This window comes from Tribolium castaneum, chromosome 2, assembly GCF_031307605.1.
Source record: "Tribolium castaneum strain GA2 chromosome 2, icTriCast1.1, whole genome shotgun sequence".
Taxonomy (NCBI): domain Eukaryota; kingdom Metazoa; phylum Arthropoda; class Insecta; order Coleoptera; family Tenebrionidae; genus Tribolium; species Tribolium castaneum.
This window is the reverse complement of record NC_087395.1, coordinates 19,432,115-19,455,164: the sequence shown is the minus strand read 5'-3', so window position 1 is coordinate 19,455,164 and position 23,050 is coordinate 19,432,115. Positions and strand designations below refer to the sequence as shown.

Below are 23,050 nucleotides of genomic sequence, written 5' to 3'. Positions count from 1 at the left end.
CTGTCTCTACTTTACTTTTCATTTAGTTGTGGTTGAGCAACCCAAAACTGAGCCTTGCCAACCGTCGCCGTGCGGTCCTTACAGTCAATGTCGGGTTGTAAATGGACATGCGGTCTGTTCGTGTCAAGCAAATTACATCGGATCACCTCCGATGTGCAAACCAGAATGCATGATTTCGGCCGATTGCCCGTTAGACAAAGCTTGCATTAATACGAAATGCCAAGATCCTTGTCCTGGCACTTGTGGACTTAACGCCCGATGCCAAGTTATTAATCATAATCCGATTTGTAGTTGTCCGGCTGGTTTTTCAGGTGATCCTTTCGTCCGCTGTTTACAAGAACGTAAGGCTTGGGTAGTCTGTCTAGTTTCTTTATTTATTTCTTTCTTTAGCTGTAGCAAAACCGGCCCCACCTGAAAACCCATGTGTTCCCTCACCTTGCGGTCCTAATTCTCAATGTAGAGTCCTCGGTAACACACCGGCTTGTTCTTGCCTTCAAAATTACATCGGCAGACCACCGAATTGTCGCCCCGAATGTACAATTAACTCAGAATGCCCTGGTAATAGGGCATGTCAGAATGAACGTTGTGTGGACCCGTGCCCCGGGTCCTGTGGGGCTTTTGCCGATTGTGTTGTTATCAGTCATAGATCAGTTTGTTCTTGCAAAGTTGGATACACTGGTGATCCTTTTGCCGGATGTAATCTCATTCCTAGTAAGATACCATAAAACGCAACAAGGACGGTGTTCAATTTAACGTATTTTAGTCACCCAACCTGTTGAAGAACCACGAAATCCATGCAACCCATCTCCTTGTGGCGCTAATGCCGTTTGCAAAGAGCGAAACAGTGTTGGATCTTGTACTTGTTTACCTGAATACTTTGGAGATCCATATACCGGCTGTAGGCCCGAATGTGTAACAAATTCGGACTGTCCACGTGATAAAGCTTGCAGTAATAATAAATGTAGAGACCCTTGTCCTGGCCTTTGTGGCCTTAATGCCGAATGTAGAGTCAATAATCATGCTCCTTCGTGTTCATGCCTCCCTGGATATACTGGAAATCCGCAAACATCATGCCACCTACCTCCTCCTAGTAAGATTCATGATTCATAAAAAAAATCCACAACTAACGATGATTTCTTTAAAGAATTTGAGGAACCTAAAGGCAATCCTTGCGTACCGTCACCTTGTGGACCATATAGTAACTGTAAAGTAATAAATGATCACGCTGTATGTTCTTGCCAGCCCAATTATATCGGGGCACCTCCGTCTTGCAAACCTGAATGTATGGTCAGTGCTGACTGTGCTCAGAATCGGGCTTGTATAAATACTAAATGCCAAGATCCTTGCCCTGGCACTTGTGGAATCAATGCCAGATGCCAGATCGTGAATCATAATCCGATTTGTAGTTGCCCTGAAAATTATGTTGGTGATCCTTTTGTACGCTGTGTACTGCAACCAAGTAAGAGTTAATCCCGTCCCGCGATCTTTTTCTACTAAAATATTTTAGAACCAACTGTTCCCGAACCTACTGGCGACCCTTGTGTTCCTTCCCCTTGTGGATTAAATTCCCAATGTCGGGTTATCGGAACTCAAGCTGCGTGCTCTTGTCTACCTGATTATATCGGCCGACCTCCTAATTGCCGACCTGAATGTACTATAAATGCTGAATGCCCGGGAAATCTTGCATGTCAGAACGAGAAATGTAAAGACCCTTGCCCTGGTTCTTGTGGATCTAGTACGACTTGTACTGTAGTTAAACATTCTCCTATCTGTGTCTGTATTTCTGGATATACTGGTGATCCGTTTACTGGCTGTTCTCCTCTTCCACCTCGTAAGAATTTTCTTCATATTTCTAACACTAACTTAAGTTCGACTAACCCAACTCATAACCGACTATTTCAGCAACACCTGTCACAGAACGACCCGCAAATCCTTGCAATCCGTCACCTTGTGGCGCTAATGCCATTTGCAAAGAACGAAACGGTGCTGGATCTTGTACTTGTTTACCGGAATATTTCGGAGATCCTTATTCCGGTTGTAGACCAGAATGTGTCACAAACTCGGATTGCGACCGCAGCAGAGCTTGTGTTAATAACAAATGCGTTGATCCTTGTCCTGGAACATGTGGAATAAACGCCGAATGTCGGGTTATCAATCACGCACCGTCTTGTAGTTGCATTCCGGGTTATACGGGAGAGCCACTTAGAAATTGCATTTTAATACAACCTAGTAAGATCCTCAAATTACCTATGAAAACAAATGAAACATTCATTTTTGTATTAGCTGAAGAAGAACCGCCTCAAAACCCTTGCCAGCCCAGCCCATGTGGTCCTTACAGTCAATGTCGCGAAGTAAACAATCACGCGGTTTGCTCATGCCAACAAAATTATATTGGAACGCCCCCCATGTGTAGGCCCGAATGTATAGTCAGTTCTGAATGTTCACAAGATAAAGCTTGCTCGAACCAAAAATGCGTGAATCCTTGCCGATCTGAGGCCACTCCTTGTGGTTTTAACGCGGATTGTCGTGTTGTCAACCACAACCCTATTTGCAGTTGCATACCTGGCTTTACTGGAGATCCTTTTACTCGTTGCTCTCGTATTGAACGTATGTTTCTTTCTCTTTACTTGTTCTTTGTCTATACTTTTCATTTCAGTACCTCCGCCTCAAAGGAATGACACAAATCCTTGTATACCTTCACCATGTGGACCAAATTCTCAATGTAGAGTTGTTGGTACCCAACCTGCATGCTCTTGTTTACAAAATTATGTCGGGCGGCCTCCAAACTGCCGACCTGAGTGTATTAACGACTCTGAATGTCCCAATTACAAAGCATGCAAAAATGAGAAATGTGTTGACCCTTGCCCGGGTACTTGTGGTACCAATGCACAATGTACTGTTGTTAATCATAGCCCAGTCTGTTCTTGCTTCCCGGGGTATACTGGTGATCCTTTCTCTTCTTGTACATTGCCACCTCCGCCATGTAAGAATTCTTTATCTCTTAAACACCTCTAAACTTAAGTCATAACTAAAAAAACTTTTGTTATTACAGCCACTGAACGTTCACCACCTGCAACTCCATGCTTTCCATCACCCTGTGGTCCGAACGCCGAATGTCGTGAGAAAAACGGAGCCGGTGCTTGTCTCTGTTTGCCAGGATATCAAGGAGACCCATACGATAGTAACAGAGGATGTCGACGAGAATGCGAAGTCAATACTGACTGTGCCCCAGCTCTGGCTTGTGTCGCCTACAAATGTGTCGATCCTTGTCCTGGTACTTGTGGCACTTTCGCCGAATGTCGTGTGAACAACCATGTGCCAACATGCAATTGCCCAGCCGGTTTCACAGGAGATCCATTCTTCCAATGCAAAGAATTACCACCGCAGCCACCACCAAGACCTCAAAATCCATGCAATCCATCACCTTGTGGTCCTAATAGCCAGTGTAGAAATGTCAATGAACAAGCTGTGTGTTCGTGTTTGCCAAATTTCATTGGTGCGCCCCCCAACTGTCGGCCTGAGTGCATTGTCAGCTCGGAATGCTCCTCAGACAAGGCTTGCATCAACCAAAAATGTGGAGACCCTTGCCCCAACACATGTGGGCTTGGGGCTCAGTGCAGCACTAGGAACCATAGTCCGATTTGTGCTTGTCCTCCTGGATTTACCGGAGATCCGTTCACTAAATGTTCACCACAAGGTAATTTTCTTATAATATTGTTTGTCATATCATCAAATAATTTTTTTCAGTCGTTGTTCCTGAACCAACAACCGAGCGACCTCCATCATGCGTTCCATCGCCATGCGGACCCAATTCGCAATGCCAGATCAGTGGGGGTGTTCCGTCATGCTCTTGTCTACCTAATTACATCGGTGCTCCCCCCAACTGTCGTCCTGAATGTACCATCAGCTCGGAATGTGGCAGTCCTCTCGCTTGCATCAACCAGAAATGCCGTGACCCTTGTCCTGGTTCCTGTGGTTCCAGTGCAAAATGCCACGTTTTGAACCACATCCCTATATGTACTTGCGAAGACGGCTACACTGGCAATCCGTTCGTCCAATGTACTCCTGTACCACCAGTAACCGAACCGCCGGTACCTCGAGACCCATGCAACCCATCACCGTGTGGTCCCAACGCCCAATGTAACAACGGTATTTGTACATGTTTGCCAGAGTTCACCGGAAATCCGTACGAGGCTTGCCGGCCGGAATGCGTGATCAGCGGTGAATGTAGCAGAGATAAGGCTTGTATCAGAAACAAATGTGTGGATCCTTGCCCTGGAACATGTGGTGCGAACGCGAGATGTGATGTTATTAATCACATTCCGACATGTTCTTGCCCTGATGGATACACTGGAGATCCATTTACCAATTGCCGAGTCTCTGAACCAAGGCAACCAGAACCCACGGATCCATGCAACCCATCACCATGTGGACCTAACAGTCAATGTAAAAACATTAATGATCACGCTGTATGTTCGTGTCTTCAAGGATACGTGGGAGCACCACCGTCATGTCGGCCCGAGTGTGTCGTCAGTGCTGAATGTGCCCTAACTAAGGCTTGTGTCAATGCGAAATGTGTTGATCCTTGTCCTGGATCATGTGGATTGTCCGCTCGCTGTGAAGTTATCAATCATAGTCCAATTTGCAGTTGCCCTGAAGGCCAAACTGGTGATCCATTCCAAAGTTGTCGCCTTATCCCACCTCCGCCTTCAACTCCAGCGCCTGTTCCACTCGACCCTTGCGTACCTTCCCCTTGTGGACCGAATTCAATCTGTCGCCGGGTCGGAGACACTCCCTCTTGCAGTTGTGCCCCTGATTATACTGGAAGCCCGCCAAACTGTCGCCCAGAATGTGTGATAAACCCCGATTGTCCAAGCACTTTGGCTTGTATTAACAATAAATGTAAAGATCCATGTCCTGGCAGTTGTGGAATCAATACCGAATGTCGAGTGATAAGTCATGCTGTCTCATGTTCGTGCTCTCCCGGATTTGTGGGCAATCCCTTCGTACAGTGTACAATTCAGGAGATGGAACCGGTTAATCCTTGTGAACCATCACCATGTGGTTCTAACGCGGTTTGTACCGAAAGGAATGGCGTTGGTTCATGCAGGTGTATAGATGACTATCAAGGAAATCCCTACGAAGGGTGCCGACCAGAATGCGTCTTAAGTTCAGATTGCCCGACTAATAAAGCTTGCATCAGAAATAAATGTGGGGATCCTTGCCCCGGAATTTGTGGACAGAACGCTCAATGCTCAGTTATCAATCATGTACCAACATGTACCTGCATAGGAGATTTTGTTGGAGATCCTTTCACCGGTTGCACACCCCCACCACGTAAGAAACTCTTAGGGACTTTCAGTTTTATGAAACCTAACCTTGATTTTTTCAGCGGTCACGGAACCTACTGTTTACGAACCTTGCAACCCCAGCCCTTGCGGCCCTTACAGCCAATGTCGCAACGTTAACGAACAAGCCGTGTGTTCCTGTCTGCCCGAATACACAGGATCGCCCCCCAACTGCAAACCCGAATGCGTGGTCAGTTCCGAATGTCCTCAAAATCGTGCGTGCCATAAATTCAAATGTGCCAATCCTTGTGCCGGTACTTGCGGTGTCGGTGCTCGATGCGAAGTCATCAACCATAACCCCATCTGTAGTTGCCCATCAGGTCTAACAGGAGATCCATTCCTAAGATGTTACGAATTACCACCGCCACCACCGGTACCACTACCCAAACCGGTAAATCCATGCCAACCATCGCCGTGTGGCCCCAACTCAGTGTGTAGACCCGTTGGAGACCAACCCTCATGTTCATGTCTTCCGAATTATACCGGAGCACCACCTAATTGCAGACCTGAATGTGTTGTCAATACAGACTGTCCTTCAAATTTGGCGTGTATTACGGAGAAATGTAGAGATCCTTGTCCTGGTTCTTGTGGTTTTAATGCAGAATGCAGAGTTCAGAACCACATACCAATTTGTAGCTGCATTGCTGGAATGGTCGGCGATCCCTTCACCCAGTGCAAAGCTGAAGAACAACCTAGACCAGAGCCACCGAGACCAAGTGACCCATGTAACCCATCACCTTGTGGAGCCAACACGTTATGTCGGGATGGTATTTGTTCCTGCCTCCCGGAATACTTTGGAGATCCATTTTCGATTAGTGGCTGTCGACCAGAGTGTACCATGAACACTGACTGCTCTCCCAACAAAGCTTGCGTCAATCTTAAATGCATCGACCCATGCCCTGGTACCTGTGGCCAAGAGGCTGTTTGTGACGTCGTCAACCACATCCCAACGTGTACTTGCCCTCCCGGCTACGAAGGCGATCCATTCACGAGTTGTAGACCCGTCAAAAAGGAACCACCTCGTGACCCATGCAATCCATCACCCTGCGGGCCCAACAGTCTTTGTAGAGTCAATAATGGAGTCGCGGTTTGCTCTTGCCAACCTGGCCTCATCGGCTCACCTCCAAGTTGCCGCCCTGAATGCATCGTCAGCGCCGAATGCCCCCTTACCAAGGCTTGTCTCAATAACAAATGTGTTGACCCATGCCCTGGAACGTGCGGAATCAACGCTAAATGCCAAGTGGTCAATCACAACCCGATCTGCAGCTGTATCGAAGGCATGTCTGGAGATCCTTTCACCAGATGTACTCAAATCATTGAACGCAAACCCGAAAATCCGTGCGTGCCGAGTCCGTGTGGTCCGAATTCAATTTGCCAAGTCCGGGGTGAAAGTCCGGCTTGCTCGTGTCGCGAAAATTACGTGGGAGTGCCGCCGAATTGTCGACCGGAGTGTACGATCAACCCGGAATGCTCCAGTGCGACGGCGTGTATTAATCAAAAGTGTCGCGATCCGTGCCCCGGAAGTTGCGGACAAAATGCCGTGTGTAATGTGGTTAATCACAATCCAGTGTGCAAGTGTAATCCAGGATTTGAAGGAGATCCGTTTGTGAGATGCGTGCCTATCGTCATGCCAGGTAGGATTTTGATATTTTCCGGTCGAAAGCAATGTCATTTTTTTTCAATTTGACCAAACAATCACATGATATTGCATTTCGTCACCACTGTATATTTTTTTCCTTTCCGATCACTACAAACGCCTTTACAAGTGAAATATGTTTTTGGTAACGTTGTAAAGGTGTTTGTCCTTTGCATGTCTCTTTGCTGTAAATACTAAACTGCTTTGCTTCCGGGGATACACAAGGTAAGGAACCGTATCCCCCAACGATAACAACGAGCTTCATCAACGCCCTAATGCCCCATTATTGCTATATCACGCCCCCCTTCCCGGTTACAATGCGGTATAAACGAATTCCCCCCACAAAATAACCCAGAGCTTTAAACCAAAGAACGGAACGGTTTTTGCGTACACGTACACAATCCCCTGGCGCTTAAGGAAATTGACCCTTGCCCCCCTAATCGAGCTTAAGCCCCCCACTGCAATTTGCGCAAAGCAGCTAATAATAAAGCGTGTAATGGTTTAAAACCCACGGCTTGAGTGCACGAACTAAATAAAACGGGCGCGGTTTTGACTCTTATGATAATTTCAGTTCAAATCCCTACTGAAGTTTTGACCCCCTGTGCGCCATCTCCATGCGGTGCTAATGCGATTTGTAAAGAACGAAATGGCGCTGGTTCTTGTATTTGTGCTGTGGATTATATTGGAAACCCATACGAGGGTTGTAGGCCTGAATGTGTCCACAATTCGGATTGTTCCCCTAGTAAAGCGTGTACTAGGAATAAGTGTATTGACCCTTGTCCTGGCACTTGTGGTCAAAATGCCCAATGCCAGGTTATAAATCATGCACCGTCATGTACTTGTATTCCTGGATATACCGGTGATCCCTTCAGATTTTGTAACTTGCCACCAGAACGTAAGCATTTAAACTATTTGAGGACCCTATTGTATTTGTTGTATCACAGCCCAAAAAGATGTTATCCCAACAAATCCGTGCCAACCTAGTCCTTGCGGCCCCAACAGCCAATGCCGAGAAGTAAACGGTCAAGCAGTTTGTTCGTGTTTGCCCACTTATATCGGCAGTCCTCCCGGATGTAGACCAGAATGTGTGGTCAGTTCAGAATGCGCCTCCAATAAGGCTTGTATCAACCAAAAATGTTCAGACCCTTGTCCTGGTACTTGTGGAGTGTCCACTAACTGCCAAGTCATCAATCATAGTCCAATTTGTACTTGTCTGCCAGCATATACGGGTGATCCTTTCTCTCGTTGTTACCCAATTCCACGTAAGAAACTATGTTTTGAGAAAAAAACATGGTTAATGTCACAATTTTAGCACCTCCGGTAGAAATCAAACCATCACCACCAACAAACCCCTGTTTACCGTCCCCCTGTGGACCCAACTCGCAATGCCGCGACATTGGAGGCTCCCCCTCTTGCTCTTGTCTACCAGAATTTATCGGAAATCCGCCCAACTGTCGGCCGGAATGTGTTCAAAATCACGAATGCCCGAGCAATTTAGCTTGTATTCGTAACAAGTGCAAAGACCCCTGTCCTGGATTATGTGGAGTGTCGGCGGAATGTCGCATACTTAACCACGTTGCAATTTGTGTTTGTCCTGAACGTTTTACTGGAGACCCTTTCAGCAATTGTTATCCCAAACCACAAGAAGCTGAGCCCGTTGTACAGAAAGATCCTTGTAATCCTTCGCCATGTGGATCAAACGCTCAGTGCAATAATGGAATATGTACTTGTCTACCAGAGTATCAAGGAGATCCCTACAGGGGTTGTAGACCTGAATGTGTCCTCAGTGATGATTGTCCACGAGACAAGGCTTGTCGCAGGAATAAATGTATAGATCCTTGTCCTGGAACATGTGGGCAAGGAGCAGTGTGTATTGTTACGAATCATATTCCTATGTGCAGCTGCCCCCCTGGTTATACAGGAAATGCATTCGTACAGTGCAGAATTTTAGAAAGTTTGTGCCATATCCTTTCTTTTGGTTTGTTTCTCATATGTTAATTTTAGCACCCCCAAAACGCAACCCTTGCAACCCTTCACCTTGTGGCCCTAATAGCCAGTGTCGCGAAATAAATGGCCAAGCTGTATGTTCCTGCGTGCCAGGTTTTATCGGAAGTCCCCCATCCTGTCGACCTGAATGTATTACAAGCTCAGAATGTCCGTTAACCCAAGCTTGCATCAACCAAAAATGTGTAGATCCTTGTCCTGGAACTTGCGGTTTGAGTGCAAAGTGCCAAGTTATTAATCACAACCCGATCTGTAGTTGCCCTCCTGACTACACCGGAGACCCTTTCACTAGATGTTTCCCCAAACGTAAGAACAAGCAATTTTGAAGACTCCCCAATCAAATATTTCTTTTAGCACAAGAGGAGCCCCCTAAAATTCCAACAAACCCCTGTCAACCGTCGCCCTGCGGCCCGAACTCTCAATGCAAACCGGTTGGTGAATCTCCTTCTTGCTCTTGTCTCCCCGAATTCATCGGTTCTCCTCCTAACTGTCGCCCTGAATGCGTTACAAATAGTGAATGTGCCCTAAATCTAGCTTGTATCAATCGAAAATGTACAGATCCTTGTCGTGGTACTTGCGGAGCTAATGCAGAATGTCGTGTGGTAAACCACGCACCAAATTGTGCTTGTTTACCGGAGTTTGAAGGAGATCCGTTCGTACAATGTGTCCCAAGACCGCCACCCCCACCCGAACCTGTAAACCCATGTGTACCATCACCTTGTGGTTCCAATGCGGCTTGTAAAGAGAGAAATGGGGCAGGATCGTGTGTTTGTCTACCTGAATATGTAGGAAATCCATATGAAGGGTGTAGGCCTGAATGTGTTTTGAGCTCAGATTGTCCATTAAATAAGGCGTGTGTTCGCAATAAGTGTGTTGATCCGTGTCCAGGAACATGTGGACAAAACGCCCAATGTCAAGTTATTAACCATGCACCATCTTGTACTTGTAATCCAGGCTATACGGGTGATCCGTTCAGATATTGTAACGAACCACCAGAACGTAAGTTAATAATTTTAACTAAAATAAAACCCCAACTATTTTTTCAAATTTAGCCTTGAAAGATGAAACTCCTAAAAATCCATGTCAACCTAGCCCCTGTGGCCCTAACAGCCAATGTCGCGAAGTGAACGGACAAGCAGTTTGCTCGTGTTTGCCCAATTATGTTGGTAGTCCACCAGGTTGTCGCCCTGAATGCATGGTCAGCTCCGAATGTACCCTTAATAAAGCCTGTATTAATCAGAAATGTGCTGATCCCTGTCCTGGCACTTGTGGCTTGAACGCCAATTGTCAAGTTATCAACCATAGCCCAATTTGTAGCTGCCGTTCTGGCTTCACTGGCGATCCTTTCATCCGATGTTTGCCAATACCACCACGTAAGAAACTTTCCCAACTTAGGTTTCCAAAAATTACATATATTTTGTAGCCCCGGTTGAACCACCTAAACCAGTTATAACCAATCCGTGTGTACCCAGCCCATGCGGGCCCAACTCACAATGTCGTGACGTAGGTGGTTCACCTTCATGTTCATGTTTGCCCACATTTATGGGATCACCACCAAATTGCCGTCCAGAATGCACTATAAATTCGGAATGTGCAAGTAACTTGGCTTGCATTAATAGTAAATGTAGAGATCCTTGCCCAGGATCGTGTGGAACTGGGGCTCAGTGTAGTGTTATCAATCATACCCCAATTTGCACTTGTATAGAAGGCTATACGGGTGACCCGTTCACGTATTGTCAGCCCAAACCGCAAGAAATCGAACCGATTAAAACCGACCCTTGCAATCCATCACCTTGTGGCTCAAATGCACGGTGCGATAATGGAATTTGCACGTGTTTACCCGAATATCAGGGAGATCCCTACCGAGGTTGCCGGCCTGAATGTGTTTTGAATAGTGATTGTCCGAGGAATAGAGCGTGCTTGAGAAATAAATGTCAGGATCCTTGTCCTGGCACTTGTGGCCAAAATGCCGAATGTTCAGTCGTTAATCACATCCCAATTTGTACTTGCATTCAAGGACATATCGGGAATGCCTTTATTGCGTGTTCACCCATTCCAGGTATTTGGAAAAATAGCGCAATCTTGTTTAAATAACCAGCCAATTTTAGCCGAAAGACCCAAAAATCCATGCAACCCTTCGCCTTGTGGCCCCAACAGTCAATGTAGGGAGATAAACGGTCAAGCGGTTTGTTCTTGTGTCCCTGGTTATATTGGTACTCCTCCCACTTGTCGCCCTGAATGTGTCACAAGCTCGGAATGTCCCTTGAACGAAGCTTGTGTCAACCAGAAATGTATTGATCCTTGCCCTGGAACGTGCGGCTTGAATGCCAAATGCCAGGTTGTCAATCATAATCCGATTTGTAGCTGTCCTCCCGATTACACTGGCGATCCCTTCGTTAGATGTTTACCAAAACGTAATATAACTAATCGAGGTAATTCCAGACTCATGTGGTTATTTTAGCGCAAGAAGAACCCGTGGTCACAAATCCGTGCCAACCTTCACCTTGTGGCCCCAATTCACAATGCAAAGAAATAAACGATTCACCATCTTGCTCTTGTTTACCCGAATTTATCGGATCGCCACCTAATTGCCGACCAGAATGTGTCAGCAATAGCGAATGTGCAAGTCATTTGGCGTGTATTAATCGTAAATGTGTTGATCCTTGCCCTGGCACTTGTGGTCAAAATGCAGAATGTCGAGTCATTAGCCACACACCGAACTGTGTTTGCATCCCGGGTTATATAGGAGATCCTTTTGCTCAATGTACGGTACCACCAACTCCAGCTCAGGAAATTCTAACTCCTTGTAACCCCTCACCATGTGGTGTGAACGCTCAGTGTAAGGAGCGCAATGGTGCTGGGTCTTGTGTTTGCAATCCTGAATACATTGGAAATCCTTACGAGGGTTGTCGACCGGAATGCACCCTCAATTCAGATTGTCCTTCCAATAAAGCTTGCATACGAAATAAATGCCAAGATCCATGCCCTGGAACGTGTGGTCAAAATGCCAATTGTCAAGTTATCAATCACTTACCTTCTTGTACTTGTATTCCCGGCTACACGGGTGATCCCTTCAGATATTGTAACTTACCACCAGAACGTAAGACTTATTTTTATCATCAAAATCTCCGATGAAACAATTTTTTATAGCTGTGAAAGACGAAACACCTACAAACCCATGCCAGCCTAGCCCTTGTGGCCCTAATAGCCAATGTCGAGAAGTCAACAACCAAGCTGTTTGCTCGTGTTTGCCTAATTATGTTGGAAGTCCACCCGGTTGTAGACCCGAATGTGTAGTCAGTTCAGAATGTGCCAAAAACAAGGCTTGTCTTAATCAGAAATGTGTCGACCCTTGTCCTGGCACTTGTGGTCTCAATACAAACTGCCAGGTTATCAATCACAGTCCAATATGTAGCTGCACATCTGGATTCACAGGAGATCCATTCGCTAGATGTTACCCTATCCCACCCCTACCACCTGAACCAGTCAAACCCGTAGTGACAAACCCCTGTGTACCATCACCTTGTGGTCCTAATAGTCAATGCCGTGATAGTGGAGGCGCTCCCTCTTGTTCCTGTTTACCTAACTTTGTAGGATCACCACCAAATTGTCGACCTGAATGTACAATAAATTCGGAATGTGCAAGCAATTTGGCTTGTATTAATACGAAATGTAGGGATCCTTGTCCTGGATCGTGTGGTTCTGGTGCCCAATGCAGTGTTATCAACCATACTCCAATCTGTACTTGTCCCGAGGGCTACACTGGTGACCCGTTCAGTTACTGTCAACCTAAACCACAAGAAGTAGAACCGGTTAAAACCGATCCTTGTAACCCATCACCTTGCGGACCTAATGCTCAATGTAACAACGGTGTTTGCACTTGTTTACCTGAGTATCAAGGTGACCCATACAGAGGATGTAGACCTGAATGTGTCCTTAATACTGACTGTCCGAGAAATAAGGCTTGTATCAGGAATAAGTGTGTTGACCCATGTCCAGGAACATGTGGCCAAAATGCTGAATGTGCCGTTATTAATCATATCCCAACCTGTACTTGCATCCAAGGTTACATCGGAAATGCTTTTATTTTATGTAACAAAATACCGGAGAAAACCCCACAAAACCCCTGCAACCCTTCGCCCTGTGGTCCCAATAGTCAATGTAGAGAGATAAACGGCCAAGCAGTTTGTTCTTGTGTCCCCGGTTATATCGGAAGTCCACCTGCTTGTCGACCTGAGTGTGTTACAAGCTCTGAATGCCTTTTAAGCCAAGCTTGTGTCAACCAAAAATGTATAGACCCCTGTCCTGGCACATGTGGTGTTAACGCCAAATGCCAGGTTGTAAATCACAATCCGATTTGTAGCTGCCCACCACAATATACTGGAGATCCGTTTGTTAGATGTCTTCAGATCCGTAAGAGTTTGATAACAAATGAGGTCAATCACAATAAATGTGTTTTTGTAGCTGAGGATGTACCACCCCCTACCCCTATAAACCCATGTCAACCTTCCCCTTGCGGTCCCAACTCCCAATGCAAAGTTTCAGGAGAATCTCCTTCCTGTTCTTGCCTTCCAGAGTTCCAAGGATCACCACCGAACTGTCGACCTGAATGTATTAGTAACAGCGAATGCAGCAATAATTTGGCTTGTATAAACCAAAAATGTAAAGATCCTTGTCCGGGCACTTGTGGTGCTAATGCTGAATGCCGAGTTATCAGTCATACTCCCAACTGTGTTTGTCCACCTGACTATATCGGAGATCCTTTCACTCAATGTACTCCCAGGCCACGTAAGGGTTGATTTGAAGAAACCCCAAGTCTCCAACTAACTCTCTAATTGTAGCTGCTGTTCCTGCCGAACATTTATCACCCTGTTCGCCCTCCCCATGTGGAGCAAATGCACAATGTCGGGAGCAAAACGGTGCTGGTGCTTGTGTTTGTTTACCGGATTATATCGGGAATCCATATGAGGGTTGTAGACCGGAATGTGTCCTAAATTCGGATTGTCCCTACAATAAAGCGTGCATCAAAAATAAATGTCAAGATCCTTGTCCTGGAACATGTGGACAAAACGCACAGTGTCAGGTTGTCAATCACCTACCATCATGTACTTGCAATCCTGGCTACACAGGAGATCCGTTCAGATATTGTTCCTTGCCTCCACCCGAACGTAAGACCTTTTTCACTTATTCTTGTAAATACTGAATCGAACCATTTAGCTGTGAGAGACGAGCCGACAAATCCGTGCCAACCTAGCCCTTGTGGCCCTAATAGTCAATGTCGGGAGGTTAACGGACAAGCAGTCTGTTCGTGTTTGCCTAATTATGTTGGAAGTCCACCGGGTTGTCGCCCTGAATGTGTAGTCAGTTCAGAATGTGCCCTAAACAAGGCTTGTTCAAACCAAAAATGTGTCGATCCTTGTCCTGGAACATGTGGTCTCAATGCCAATTGTCAGGTTATCAATCATAGTCCTATTTGTAGTTGCCAGAATGGCTACACAGGTGATCCCTTCAGTCGGTGCTACCCCATACCCCGTAAGACTTCAAACTTGCATTTAGTTTTCTTTTCTGAGAAAATATTTTAGCACCACCGCCCACCCCCATTGCTCCGGTTGTAACAAATCCCTGCGAACCGTCACCCTGTGGCCCCAATAGTCAATGCCGCAATATTAATGGAAATCCATCTTGTTCGTGTCTCCCTAACTACATCGGAAGTCCGCCGAATTGCCGACCTGAATGTAGCATCAATTCAGAATGTGCCAGTAACTTGGCTTGTATTAGGGAAAAATGCAGGGACCCCTGTCCCGGTTCTTGCGGCTCTGGGGCTCTATGTAACGTTATAAACCACACACCGACTTGTACTTGCCCAGAAGGATACACCGGAGATCCATTCACTTTCTGTCAACCCAAACCACCACAACGTAATTAATTCAACTATGCTATATGTCAAAAAAATGCAAAAATTTCTTTTAGCACCGAAACCAGTCGAAGATGATCCATGCAATCCATCGCCTTGTGGTTCCAACGCTCAATGTAATAACGGAATTTGTACTTGCTTGCCTGAATATCAGGGAGACCCCTATAGAGGTTGTCGGCCAGAATGTATACAAAGTTCGGATTGTTCGAGAGACAAAGCTTGCATTCGCAATAAATGTGTTGACCCTTGCCCTGGTACATGTGGGCAAAATGCCGAATGCTCAGTTATGAACCACATTCCGATTTGTACTTGCATACAGGGCTACACCGGCAATGCTTTCGTTCTGTGTAACCGAATTCCAGAACCGGTGCCTAAGAACCCATGCTACCCCTCTCCCTGTGGCCCTAATAGCCAATGCAGAGAAGTAAATGGACAAGCTGTATGTTCATGTGTCCCCGGATATATCGGTAGTCCCCCGACATGTCGTCCCGAATGCGTTACAAGTGCCGAGTGTGCCCTCAATCAGGCTTGTGTCAATCAAAAATGTATAGATCCTTGCCCTGGCACTTGCGGAGTTGGTGCTAGATGCCAAGTAGTTAACCACAATCCGATTTGTACTTGCCCCCAGCAATTCACAGGCGATCCTTTCATCAGATGTCTGCCAATTCGTAAGTGACACTTACAAAACGCACAACAAGGCAATAATCACAACTTTGTAGCCCCCGAACCTGTGGAGGCACCTTCAAACCCATGCCAACCGTCACCTTGCGGTCCTAACTCCCAATGCAAAGACGTAAACGGAGGACCTTCGTGTTCTTGTCTCCCTGAATTTGTAGGGTCACCGCCTAATTGTAAACCGGAATGTGTCAGCAATAGCGAATGTCCAAATAATTTAGCTTGCATTAATCAAAAATGTAAAGATCCATGTCCTGGTACTTGTGGACAAAATGCCGAATGTAGAGTTGTCAGCCACACACCGAATTGTGTTTGTTTGCCTGGATTTACCGGAAATCCATTTACTCAATGCCAGTTACCACCTCCAGTACAAGAAGATGTATCACCGTGTTCACCGTCTCCATGTGGAGCAAATGCTCAATGTCGCGAACAAAACAAAGCGGGTTCATGTACTTGCTTACCGGATTACATTGGTAACCCGTACGAAGGGTGCAGGCCGGAATGTGTTCTCAATTCAGATTGTCCCTCAAACCAAGCCTGTGTTAATAACAAATGTAAAGATCCGTGCCCTGGCACTTGTGGGCCTAATGCCAATTGTCAAGTTGTTAATCATGTTCCGTCTTGTACTTGTATTCCGGGATATACTGGAGATCCCTTCAGATATTGTAATCCAATTCCAGCCCCACGTAAGTCCTGTTTTTAATTCAAACAAAATTTGTATTTATTCATTAAAAATACAGCGGTTTTGGAAGAACCAACAAATCCTTGCCAACCGTCACCTTGTGGACCTAATAGTCAATGCCGCGAAGTCAACAACCAAGCTGTTTGTTCCTGTTTGCCGAATTATGTGGGTAGTCCACCCGGATGTCGTCCTGAATGCGTAGTCAGTACCGAGTGTCAATTAAGTAAAGCTTGCATAAACCAAAAATGTGCCGATCCTTGCCCTGGCACTTGTGGCTTCAATGCCAAATGTCAAGTTATCAACCACAGCCCAATTTGTAGTTGTCAGCCGGGCTACACCGGTGATCCATTCACTCGTTGTTTCCCAATCCCCCCACGTAAGACCGTCTATTTTCTATTTTTATCGTCCAACATCAATTAATTTACAGCCCCACCTGTTACAACACCAGCAGTCGTTGTAAACCCTTGTGTACCATCTCCTTGTGGCCCCAATAGTGAATGTAGAGACATACGAGGTACACCATCCTGTTCGTGCTTACCCACCTTCATCGGAAGCCCACCCAACTGTCGCCCAGAATGTACCATAAACTCGGAATGCTCCAGTAATTTGGCCTGCATTAACAGTAAATGTAGAGACCCTTGCCCAGGATCGTGTGGGGCAAGTGCCCAATGTAGTGTCATCAACCATACTCCCATTTGTACTTGCCCTGATGGTTACACCGGGGATCCGTTCAGTTACTGTACTCCTAAACCGCCCCCGCCGCCAGAACCCGTAGTTACAGACCCATGCAACCCATCGCCGTGTGGGGCAAATGCTCAGTGTAACAACGGTGTTTGTACTTGTCTTCCGGAGTACCAAGGAGATCCATATCGGGGCTGTAGGCCTGAATGTGTCCTTAATTCGGACTGTCCTAGAGACAAAGCTTGCGTCAGAAATAAATGTGTGAATCCTTGTCCAGGAACGTGTGGACAAAACGCTGAATGCAATATTTACAACCATATTCCCATCTGTTCTTGCATCCAAGGATACATAGGCAATGCTTTCGTTCTGTGTAGTCAAGTGGTAAACCCGCCACCTCAAAACCCATGCAGTCCATCGCCTTGCGGCCCGAACAGTCAATGTAGGGAGATAAATGGACAAGCGGTCTGTTCGTGTATCCCCGGTTTTATCGGAAGTCCACCAACCTGTCGACCAGAATGTGTCTCAAGTTCAGAATGTGCTCTAAACCAAGCTTGTGTCAACCAGAAATGTATAGACCCGTGTCCTGGAACATGTGGTTTAGGTGCCAAATGTCAAGTTGTAAACCATAATCCAATTTGTAGCTGTCCTCCGCGTTATACCGGTGATCCTTTCGTCCGTTGCAATCTTATTCGTAAGTTAGGATCAGTCAAACTAGAATCATCATGACTAAGTAAAAAATTTTAGAACTTGAAGAACCTCCGGTACCTACAAACCCGTGTCAGCCCAGTCCTTGCGGTCCCAATTCGCAATGCAAGGAAATAAACAACTCACCGTCATGTTCTTGCTTACCTGAATTTATCGGAAGTCCGCCGAACTGTAGACCGGAATGCTCAAGTAACAGCGAATGTGCGAATCACTTGGCTTGTATCAATAACAAATGTAAAGACCCGTGTCCTGGAATTTGTGGTTCATCTTCCGAATGTCGGGTCGTAAGCCATACACCTAACTGTGTTTGTTTACCGGGCTTTACTGGCGATCCTTTCGTTCAGTGCAGTCCTTACCAACCCCCACAACCCGTTTCCATTGTCTCACCATGTACTCCATCACCTTGTGGTGCGAATGCCCAATGTAAAGTCCAAAACACGGCCGGTGCTTGTATTTGCCTTCCTGAATACATTGGAAACCCTTATGAAGGGTGCAGACCCGAATGTGTACTCAGTTCGGACTGTCCCTCAAACAAAGCTTGCATTAGAAATAAATGTGTGGATCCTTGTCCTGGCACATGCGGCCAAAATGCCCAGTGCCAAGTGATTAATCATTCGCCGTCTTGTACTTGCATTCCGGGCTATACGGGTGATCCCTTCAGATATTGTAATTTACCACCGCAACGTAAGTCTTATTTCTGGTAAAAATTTGCTGTACAGCAATGTCATTTAGCCGTAGAAGATGAAACTCCGAAAAATCCATGTCAGCCAAGCCCTTGTGGTCCCAACAGTCAATGTCGCGAAGTAAACGGCCAAGCAGTTTGCTCGTGTTTGCCCAATTACATTGGAAGTCCTCCCGGTTGTAGACCAGAATGTGTGGTTAGTTCAGAGTGTCCCCAAAACAAGGCTTGCGTTAATCAGAAATGTACCGATCCTTGCCCTGGAACATGTGGTCTTAACGCGAAATGTCAAGTAATCAATCACAGTCCAATCTGTAGTTGTACTCCTGGTTACACTGGTGACCCATTTACTCGCTGTTATCCCATACCACGTGAGTGTTTTCAACCGAACCAGTGTCCCTCTTTATTGACCTTTTTGTTATTAGCGCCACCTCCGGTAGTTGTAGAAGAACCAGTGCGTGACCCTTGTGTACCATCACCTTGCGGTGCCAATAGCCAATGTCGTAACATCAATGGTTCTCCTTCTTGCTCTTGTTTACCAAATTACGTTGGAAGTCCACCAAACTGCAAACCTGAATGTACCATCAACTCTGAATGTGCCAGTAATTTGGCTTGTATTAGAGAAAAATGTAGAGACCCTTGCCCTGGATCATGTGGTTCCGGTGCCCAATGCAGTGTTATCAACCATACTCCTATCTGTACTTGTCCTGAAGGTTACACCGGCGATCCCTTCAGCTACTGCCAACCTAAACCTCAAGAAGTCAAACCGGTTGAAACCGACCCTTGCAATCCGTCTCCTTGCGGACCTAATGCACAATGTAACAATGGAATTTGTACGTGTTTGCCCGAATATCAAGGTGATCCGTATCGAGGATGTAGACCTGAGTGTGTACTAAACAATGACTGTGCACGAGATAAAGCTTGTCTGAGAAACAAATGTCAAGACCCCTGTCCTGGCACTTGTGGCCAAAATGCAGAATGTTCGGTTGTCAACCACATACCAATTTGTACTTGTATTCAAGGTTACAGCGGTAATGCCTTCGTTTTATGTAACCCTATCCCAGGTACTTCGTTAATTTCTTTGAATGTTGTGATTTTAAAACAACTTTTTAGCACCTGTTATCACAAATCCATGCAACCCGTCCCCTTGTGGCCCTAACAGCCAATGCAGGGCAGTCAACGGCCAATCGGTCTGTTCTTGTGTCCCCGGATTTATCGGGAGTCCCCCAGCTTGTCGACCCGAATGTGTTACAAGTGCTGAGTGTGCCCTTAACCAAGCTTGTGTCAACCAGAAATGTATTGATCCTTGCCCTGGCACGTGCGGCTTGAATGCCAAATGCCAGGTTGTGAATCACAACCCGATTTGTAGCTGTTCTTCTGATTACATTGGCGATCCCTTCGTTAGATGTTTACCAAAACGTAGTATATCCAAACAATGTTATTCCTGACTTATTGGAACATTCTAGCGCAAGAAGAACCGGTGGTTACAAATCCGTGCCAACCATCACCTTGTGGTCCCAATTCGCAATGCAAAGAGATAAACGGTTCACCATCTTGCTCCTGTTTACCAGAATTTATCGGTTCGCCACCTAATTGTCGACCAGAATGTGTCAGTAATAGCGAATGCGCGAATCATTTGGCCTGCATTAACCAAAAATGTAAAGATCCATGTCCTGGAATTTGTGGACACAATGCCGAATGTCGTGTCGTAAGTCATACACCGAACTGTGTTTGCGTGTCTGGATACATCGGAAATCCGTTTGTTCAATGTTTGCCACCGCCACGTAAGGATTTATTAAAATCGTGATTTAAAATTTGCAAATTTTCGCTTTGTAGCCCCACCACCTCAAGAAGTGGTAACTCCGTGTTCGCCATCCCCATGCGGTGCTAATGCACAGTGTAGAGAACAGAACAAAGCCGGAGCGTGTATTTGCTTGCCTGATTTTATTGGAAATCCCTACGAAGGTTGCAGACCCGAATGTACTCTCAATTCTGACTGTCCCTCAAACAAAGCTTGTGTCAATCAAAAGTGTAAAGACCCATGTCCTGGAACGTGTGGCCAGAATGCTAATTGTCAAGTTATTAATCATTTGCCTTCTTGCACTTGCATACCAGGTTACACTGGTGATCCCTTCAGATATTGTAACTTGCCACCAGAACGTAAGTCTTGAGTAATTGTTGAGCTTTTTTGTATAAAAAGTAATTCTATAGCTGTGAAAGATGAAACACCTACAAATCCGTGTCAACCAAGTCCTTGTGGTCCTAATAGTCAATGTAGGGAAGTAAACGGGCAAGCAGTTTGCTCCTGCCTTCCCAATTATATTGGCAGTCCACCAGGTTGTCGCCCTGAATGCGTCGTCAGTTCAGAATGTGCCCAAAACAAGGCTTGCGTCAATCAGAAATGTGTCGACCCTTGTCCTGGCACTTGTGGACTTAATGCCAACTGCCAAGTCATTAATCACAGTCCAATTTGTAGCTGCCAAGCAGGATTTACCGGTGATCCTTTCAGTCGTTGTTTCCCTATTCCACGTAAGAGTCAACACATTCACACTAAAACATTCACACTCACACAAAATTGTAGCACCTCCTCCAGTACAAGAACCCGAACCTGTACGAAACCCTTGTGTACCATCACCGTGTGGACCAAATTCGGAATGTCGTGATATTGGGGGAAGTCCCTCTTGTTCGTGCTTACCGAACTATATTGGAAGCCCTCCAAATTGTCGACCTGAATGTACTATAAATTCGGAATGTTCGAGCAATTTGGCTTGTATTAGAGAGAAATGTAGAGATCCTTGTCCTGGATCGTGTGGTTCTGGTGCCCAATGCAGTGTTATCAACCATACTCCAATCTGTACTTGTCCCGAGGGCTACACTGGTGACCCGTTCAGTTACTGTCAACCTAAACCACAAGAAGTAGAACCGGTTAAAACCGATCCTTGTAACCCGTCACCTTGCGGACCTAATGCTCAATGTAACAACGGAGTTTGCACTTGTTTACCTGAATATCAAGGTGATCCATATAGAGGATGTAGACCTGAGTGTGTCTTAAACAATGATTGTCCGCGAGATAAAGCCTGTATTACAAACAAATGTACGGATCCTTGTCCTGGAACTTGTGGCCAAAACGCCGAATGTTCAGTCATCAATCACATTCCAATATGTTCCTGTATCACCGGCTACACAGGAAACGCATTTATACTTTGCTCTCCTATTCCCGGTTAGTTATTCCTCGTTTAGCTTGATTTTACAATAACTAGCAAATTTTAGCCCCTGTAGTGACAAACCCGTGCCAACCATCCCCATGTGGCCCCAACAGCCAATGCAGGGTTGTAAACAACCAAGCGGTTTGTTCTTGCGTCCCCGGTTATTTCGGTAGTCCTCCAACATGTCGACCTGAATGTGTCACAAGTTCTGAATGTTCTCTTGACAAGGCGTGTGTTAACCAAAAATGTATCAATCCGTGTCCCGGAACTTGCGGAATTAACGCTTTGTGCCAAGTGGTCAATCATAATCCGATCTGTAGTTGCCCTCAAGGCCAAACAGGAGACCCGTTCACTCGATGCACTATAAGTACGGCATACAGTTTGCAAAAAAATTGTGTATAACATTGGGTTTTAGTTGTCCCAGTGCAAGAAGAACCAACAAATCCGTGCCAACTATCCCCTTGTGGTCCCAATTCTCAATGTAAAGAAATAAACAATTCGCCGTCTTGTTCTTGTTTGCCGGAGTTTACCGGATCGCCCCCTAACTGTCGTCCGGAATGCGTCAGTAACAGCGAATGCGCAAACCATTTAGCTTGCATAAATCAGAAATGTAAAGATCCTTGCTCTGGCACTTGTGGCCAGAACGCTGAATGTCGAGTTATAAGTCACACACCGAACTGTGTTTGCTTGCCGGGGTACATCGGTGACCCGTTCTCGCAATGTACCATACCGAAACGTAAGCCATTACGCTTTTTATTATTAGCTGCTCAACGAAAACGCTTACACAACTACTAATCCCAAAATAACGTCATTTCAACCCGATTATCTTTCAGCTCCACCCTCTGAAACTATTTTGCCTTGTTCTCCGTCACCATGCGGTGCTAATGCCGTTTGTAAAGAACGCAACGGCGCTGGATCGTGTACTTGCCTCCCTGATTATATCGGTAACCCCTATGAAGGATGCAGACCTGAGTGTGTTTTAAACACTGACTGTCCCTCCAACAAAGCCTGCGTAAGAAATAAATGTACCGACCCTTGCCCCGGAACGTGCGGCCAAAACGCCCAATGCACTGTTGTTAACCATTTGCCTCAATGCACTTGCATACCGGGATATACAGGAGATCCATTCCGATATTGTAGTGTACCACCGGAACGTAAGACTTTAAAACCTAACCCAAATTGTATTAATAAGCCGAATTTAGCCTCCAAACAGGAAGAACCGACCAACCCGTGTCAACCTAGCCCTTGCGGACCTAATAGCCAGTGTAGGGAGGTTAATAACCAAGCGGTGTGCTCATGTTTGCCCAATTATATTGGAAGCCCACCGAATTGTCGACCTGAATGCGTAGTCAGTTCGGAATGTCCGCAAAACAAAGCCTGTGTTAACCAAAAATGTGCTGATCCTTGTCCCGGCACATGCGGTCTTAATGCTAGATGTGAGGTGATAAATCATAGCCCGATTTGTAGTTGCCAGACGGGATATACCGGAGATCCATTTACCAGATGTTATCCCATACCCC

The 23,050-nt window shown here is 46.0% G+C and overlaps 1 protein-coding gene across 3 annotated transcripts in view; it reads left to right on the top strand.

The window, feature by feature from the left end:
• The window catches only part of dpy (dumpy), a 119,976-nt gene that overhangs the window by 78,490 nt on the left and 18,436 nt on the right, over positions 1 to 23,050 (top strand). For all 3 annotated transcript variants that reach the window (XM_064354769.1, XM_064354768.1, XM_064354767.1), the window contains 41 exons: positions 27 to 341; positions 391 to 711; positions 764 to 1,090; positions 1,145 to 1,459; positions 1,508 to 1,831; positions 1,903 to 2,229; positions 2,284 to 2,607; positions 2,657 to 2,983; positions 3,053 to 3,697; positions 3,748 to 5,337; positions 5,393 to 6,982; positions 7,556 to 7,879; positions 7,929 to 8,246; positions 8,297 to 8,938; positions 8,989 to 9,294; positions 9,343 to 9,987; positions 10,041 to 10,361; positions 10,412 to 11,047; positions 11,097 to 11,402; positions 11,450 to 12,088; positions 12,139 to 13,401; positions 13,453 to 13,776; positions 13,830 to 14,156; positions 14,206 to 14,520; positions 14,571 to 14,906; positions 14,959 to 15,570; positions 15,622 to 16,263; positions 16,318 to 16,635; positions 16,687 to 17,631; positions 17,685 to 18,329; positions 18,378 to 18,695; positions 18,750 to 19,388; positions 19,438 to 19,743; positions 19,791 to 20,108; positions 20,161 to 20,484; positions 20,536 to 20,853; positions 20,906 to 21,544; positions 21,595 to 21,897; positions 21,946 to 22,266; positions 22,364 to 22,684; positions 22,733 to 23,050. In XM_064354769.1, coding sequence (XP_064210839.1) covers positions 27 to 341; positions 391 to 711; positions 764 to 1,090; positions 1,145 to 1,459; positions 1,508 to 1,831; positions 1,903 to 2,229; positions 2,284 to 2,607; positions 2,657 to 2,983; positions 3,053 to 3,697; positions 3,748 to 5,337; positions 5,393 to 6,982; positions 7,556 to 7,879; positions 7,929 to 8,246; positions 8,297 to 8,938; positions 8,989 to 9,294; positions 9,343 to 9,987; positions 10,041 to 10,361; positions 10,412 to 11,047; positions 11,097 to 11,402; positions 11,450 to 12,088; positions 12,139 to 13,401; positions 13,453 to 13,776; positions 13,830 to 14,156; positions 14,206 to 14,520; positions 14,571 to 14,906; positions 14,959 to 15,570; positions 15,622 to 16,263; positions 16,318 to 16,635; positions 16,687 to 17,631; positions 17,685 to 18,329; positions 18,378 to 18,695; positions 18,750 to 19,388; positions 19,438 to 19,743; positions 19,791 to 20,108; positions 20,161 to 20,484; positions 20,536 to 20,853; positions 20,906 to 21,544; positions 21,595 to 21,897; positions 21,946 to 22,266; positions 22,364 to 22,684; positions 22,733 to 23,050 — 20,394 coding nt within the window. The remainder of the gene's footprint in view (positions 1 to 26; positions 342 to 390; positions 712 to 763; positions 1,091 to 1,144; positions 1,460 to 1,507; positions 1,832 to 1,902; positions 2,230 to 2,283; positions 2,608 to 2,656; positions 2,984 to 3,052; positions 3,698 to 3,747; positions 5,338 to 5,392; positions 6,983 to 7,555; positions 7,880 to 7,928; positions 8,247 to 8,296; positions 8,939 to 8,988; positions 9,295 to 9,342; positions 9,988 to 10,040; positions 10,362 to 10,411; positions 11,048 to 11,096; positions 11,403 to 11,449; positions 12,089 to 12,138; positions 13,402 to 13,452; positions 13,777 to 13,829; positions 14,157 to 14,205; positions 14,521 to 14,570; positions 14,907 to 14,958; positions 15,571 to 15,621; positions 16,264 to 16,317; positions 16,636 to 16,686; positions 17,632 to 17,684; positions 18,330 to 18,377; positions 18,696 to 18,749; positions 19,389 to 19,437; positions 19,744 to 19,790; positions 20,109 to 20,160; positions 20,485 to 20,535; positions 20,854 to 20,905; positions 21,545 to 21,594; positions 21,898 to 21,945; positions 22,267 to 22,363; positions 22,685 to 22,732) is intronic.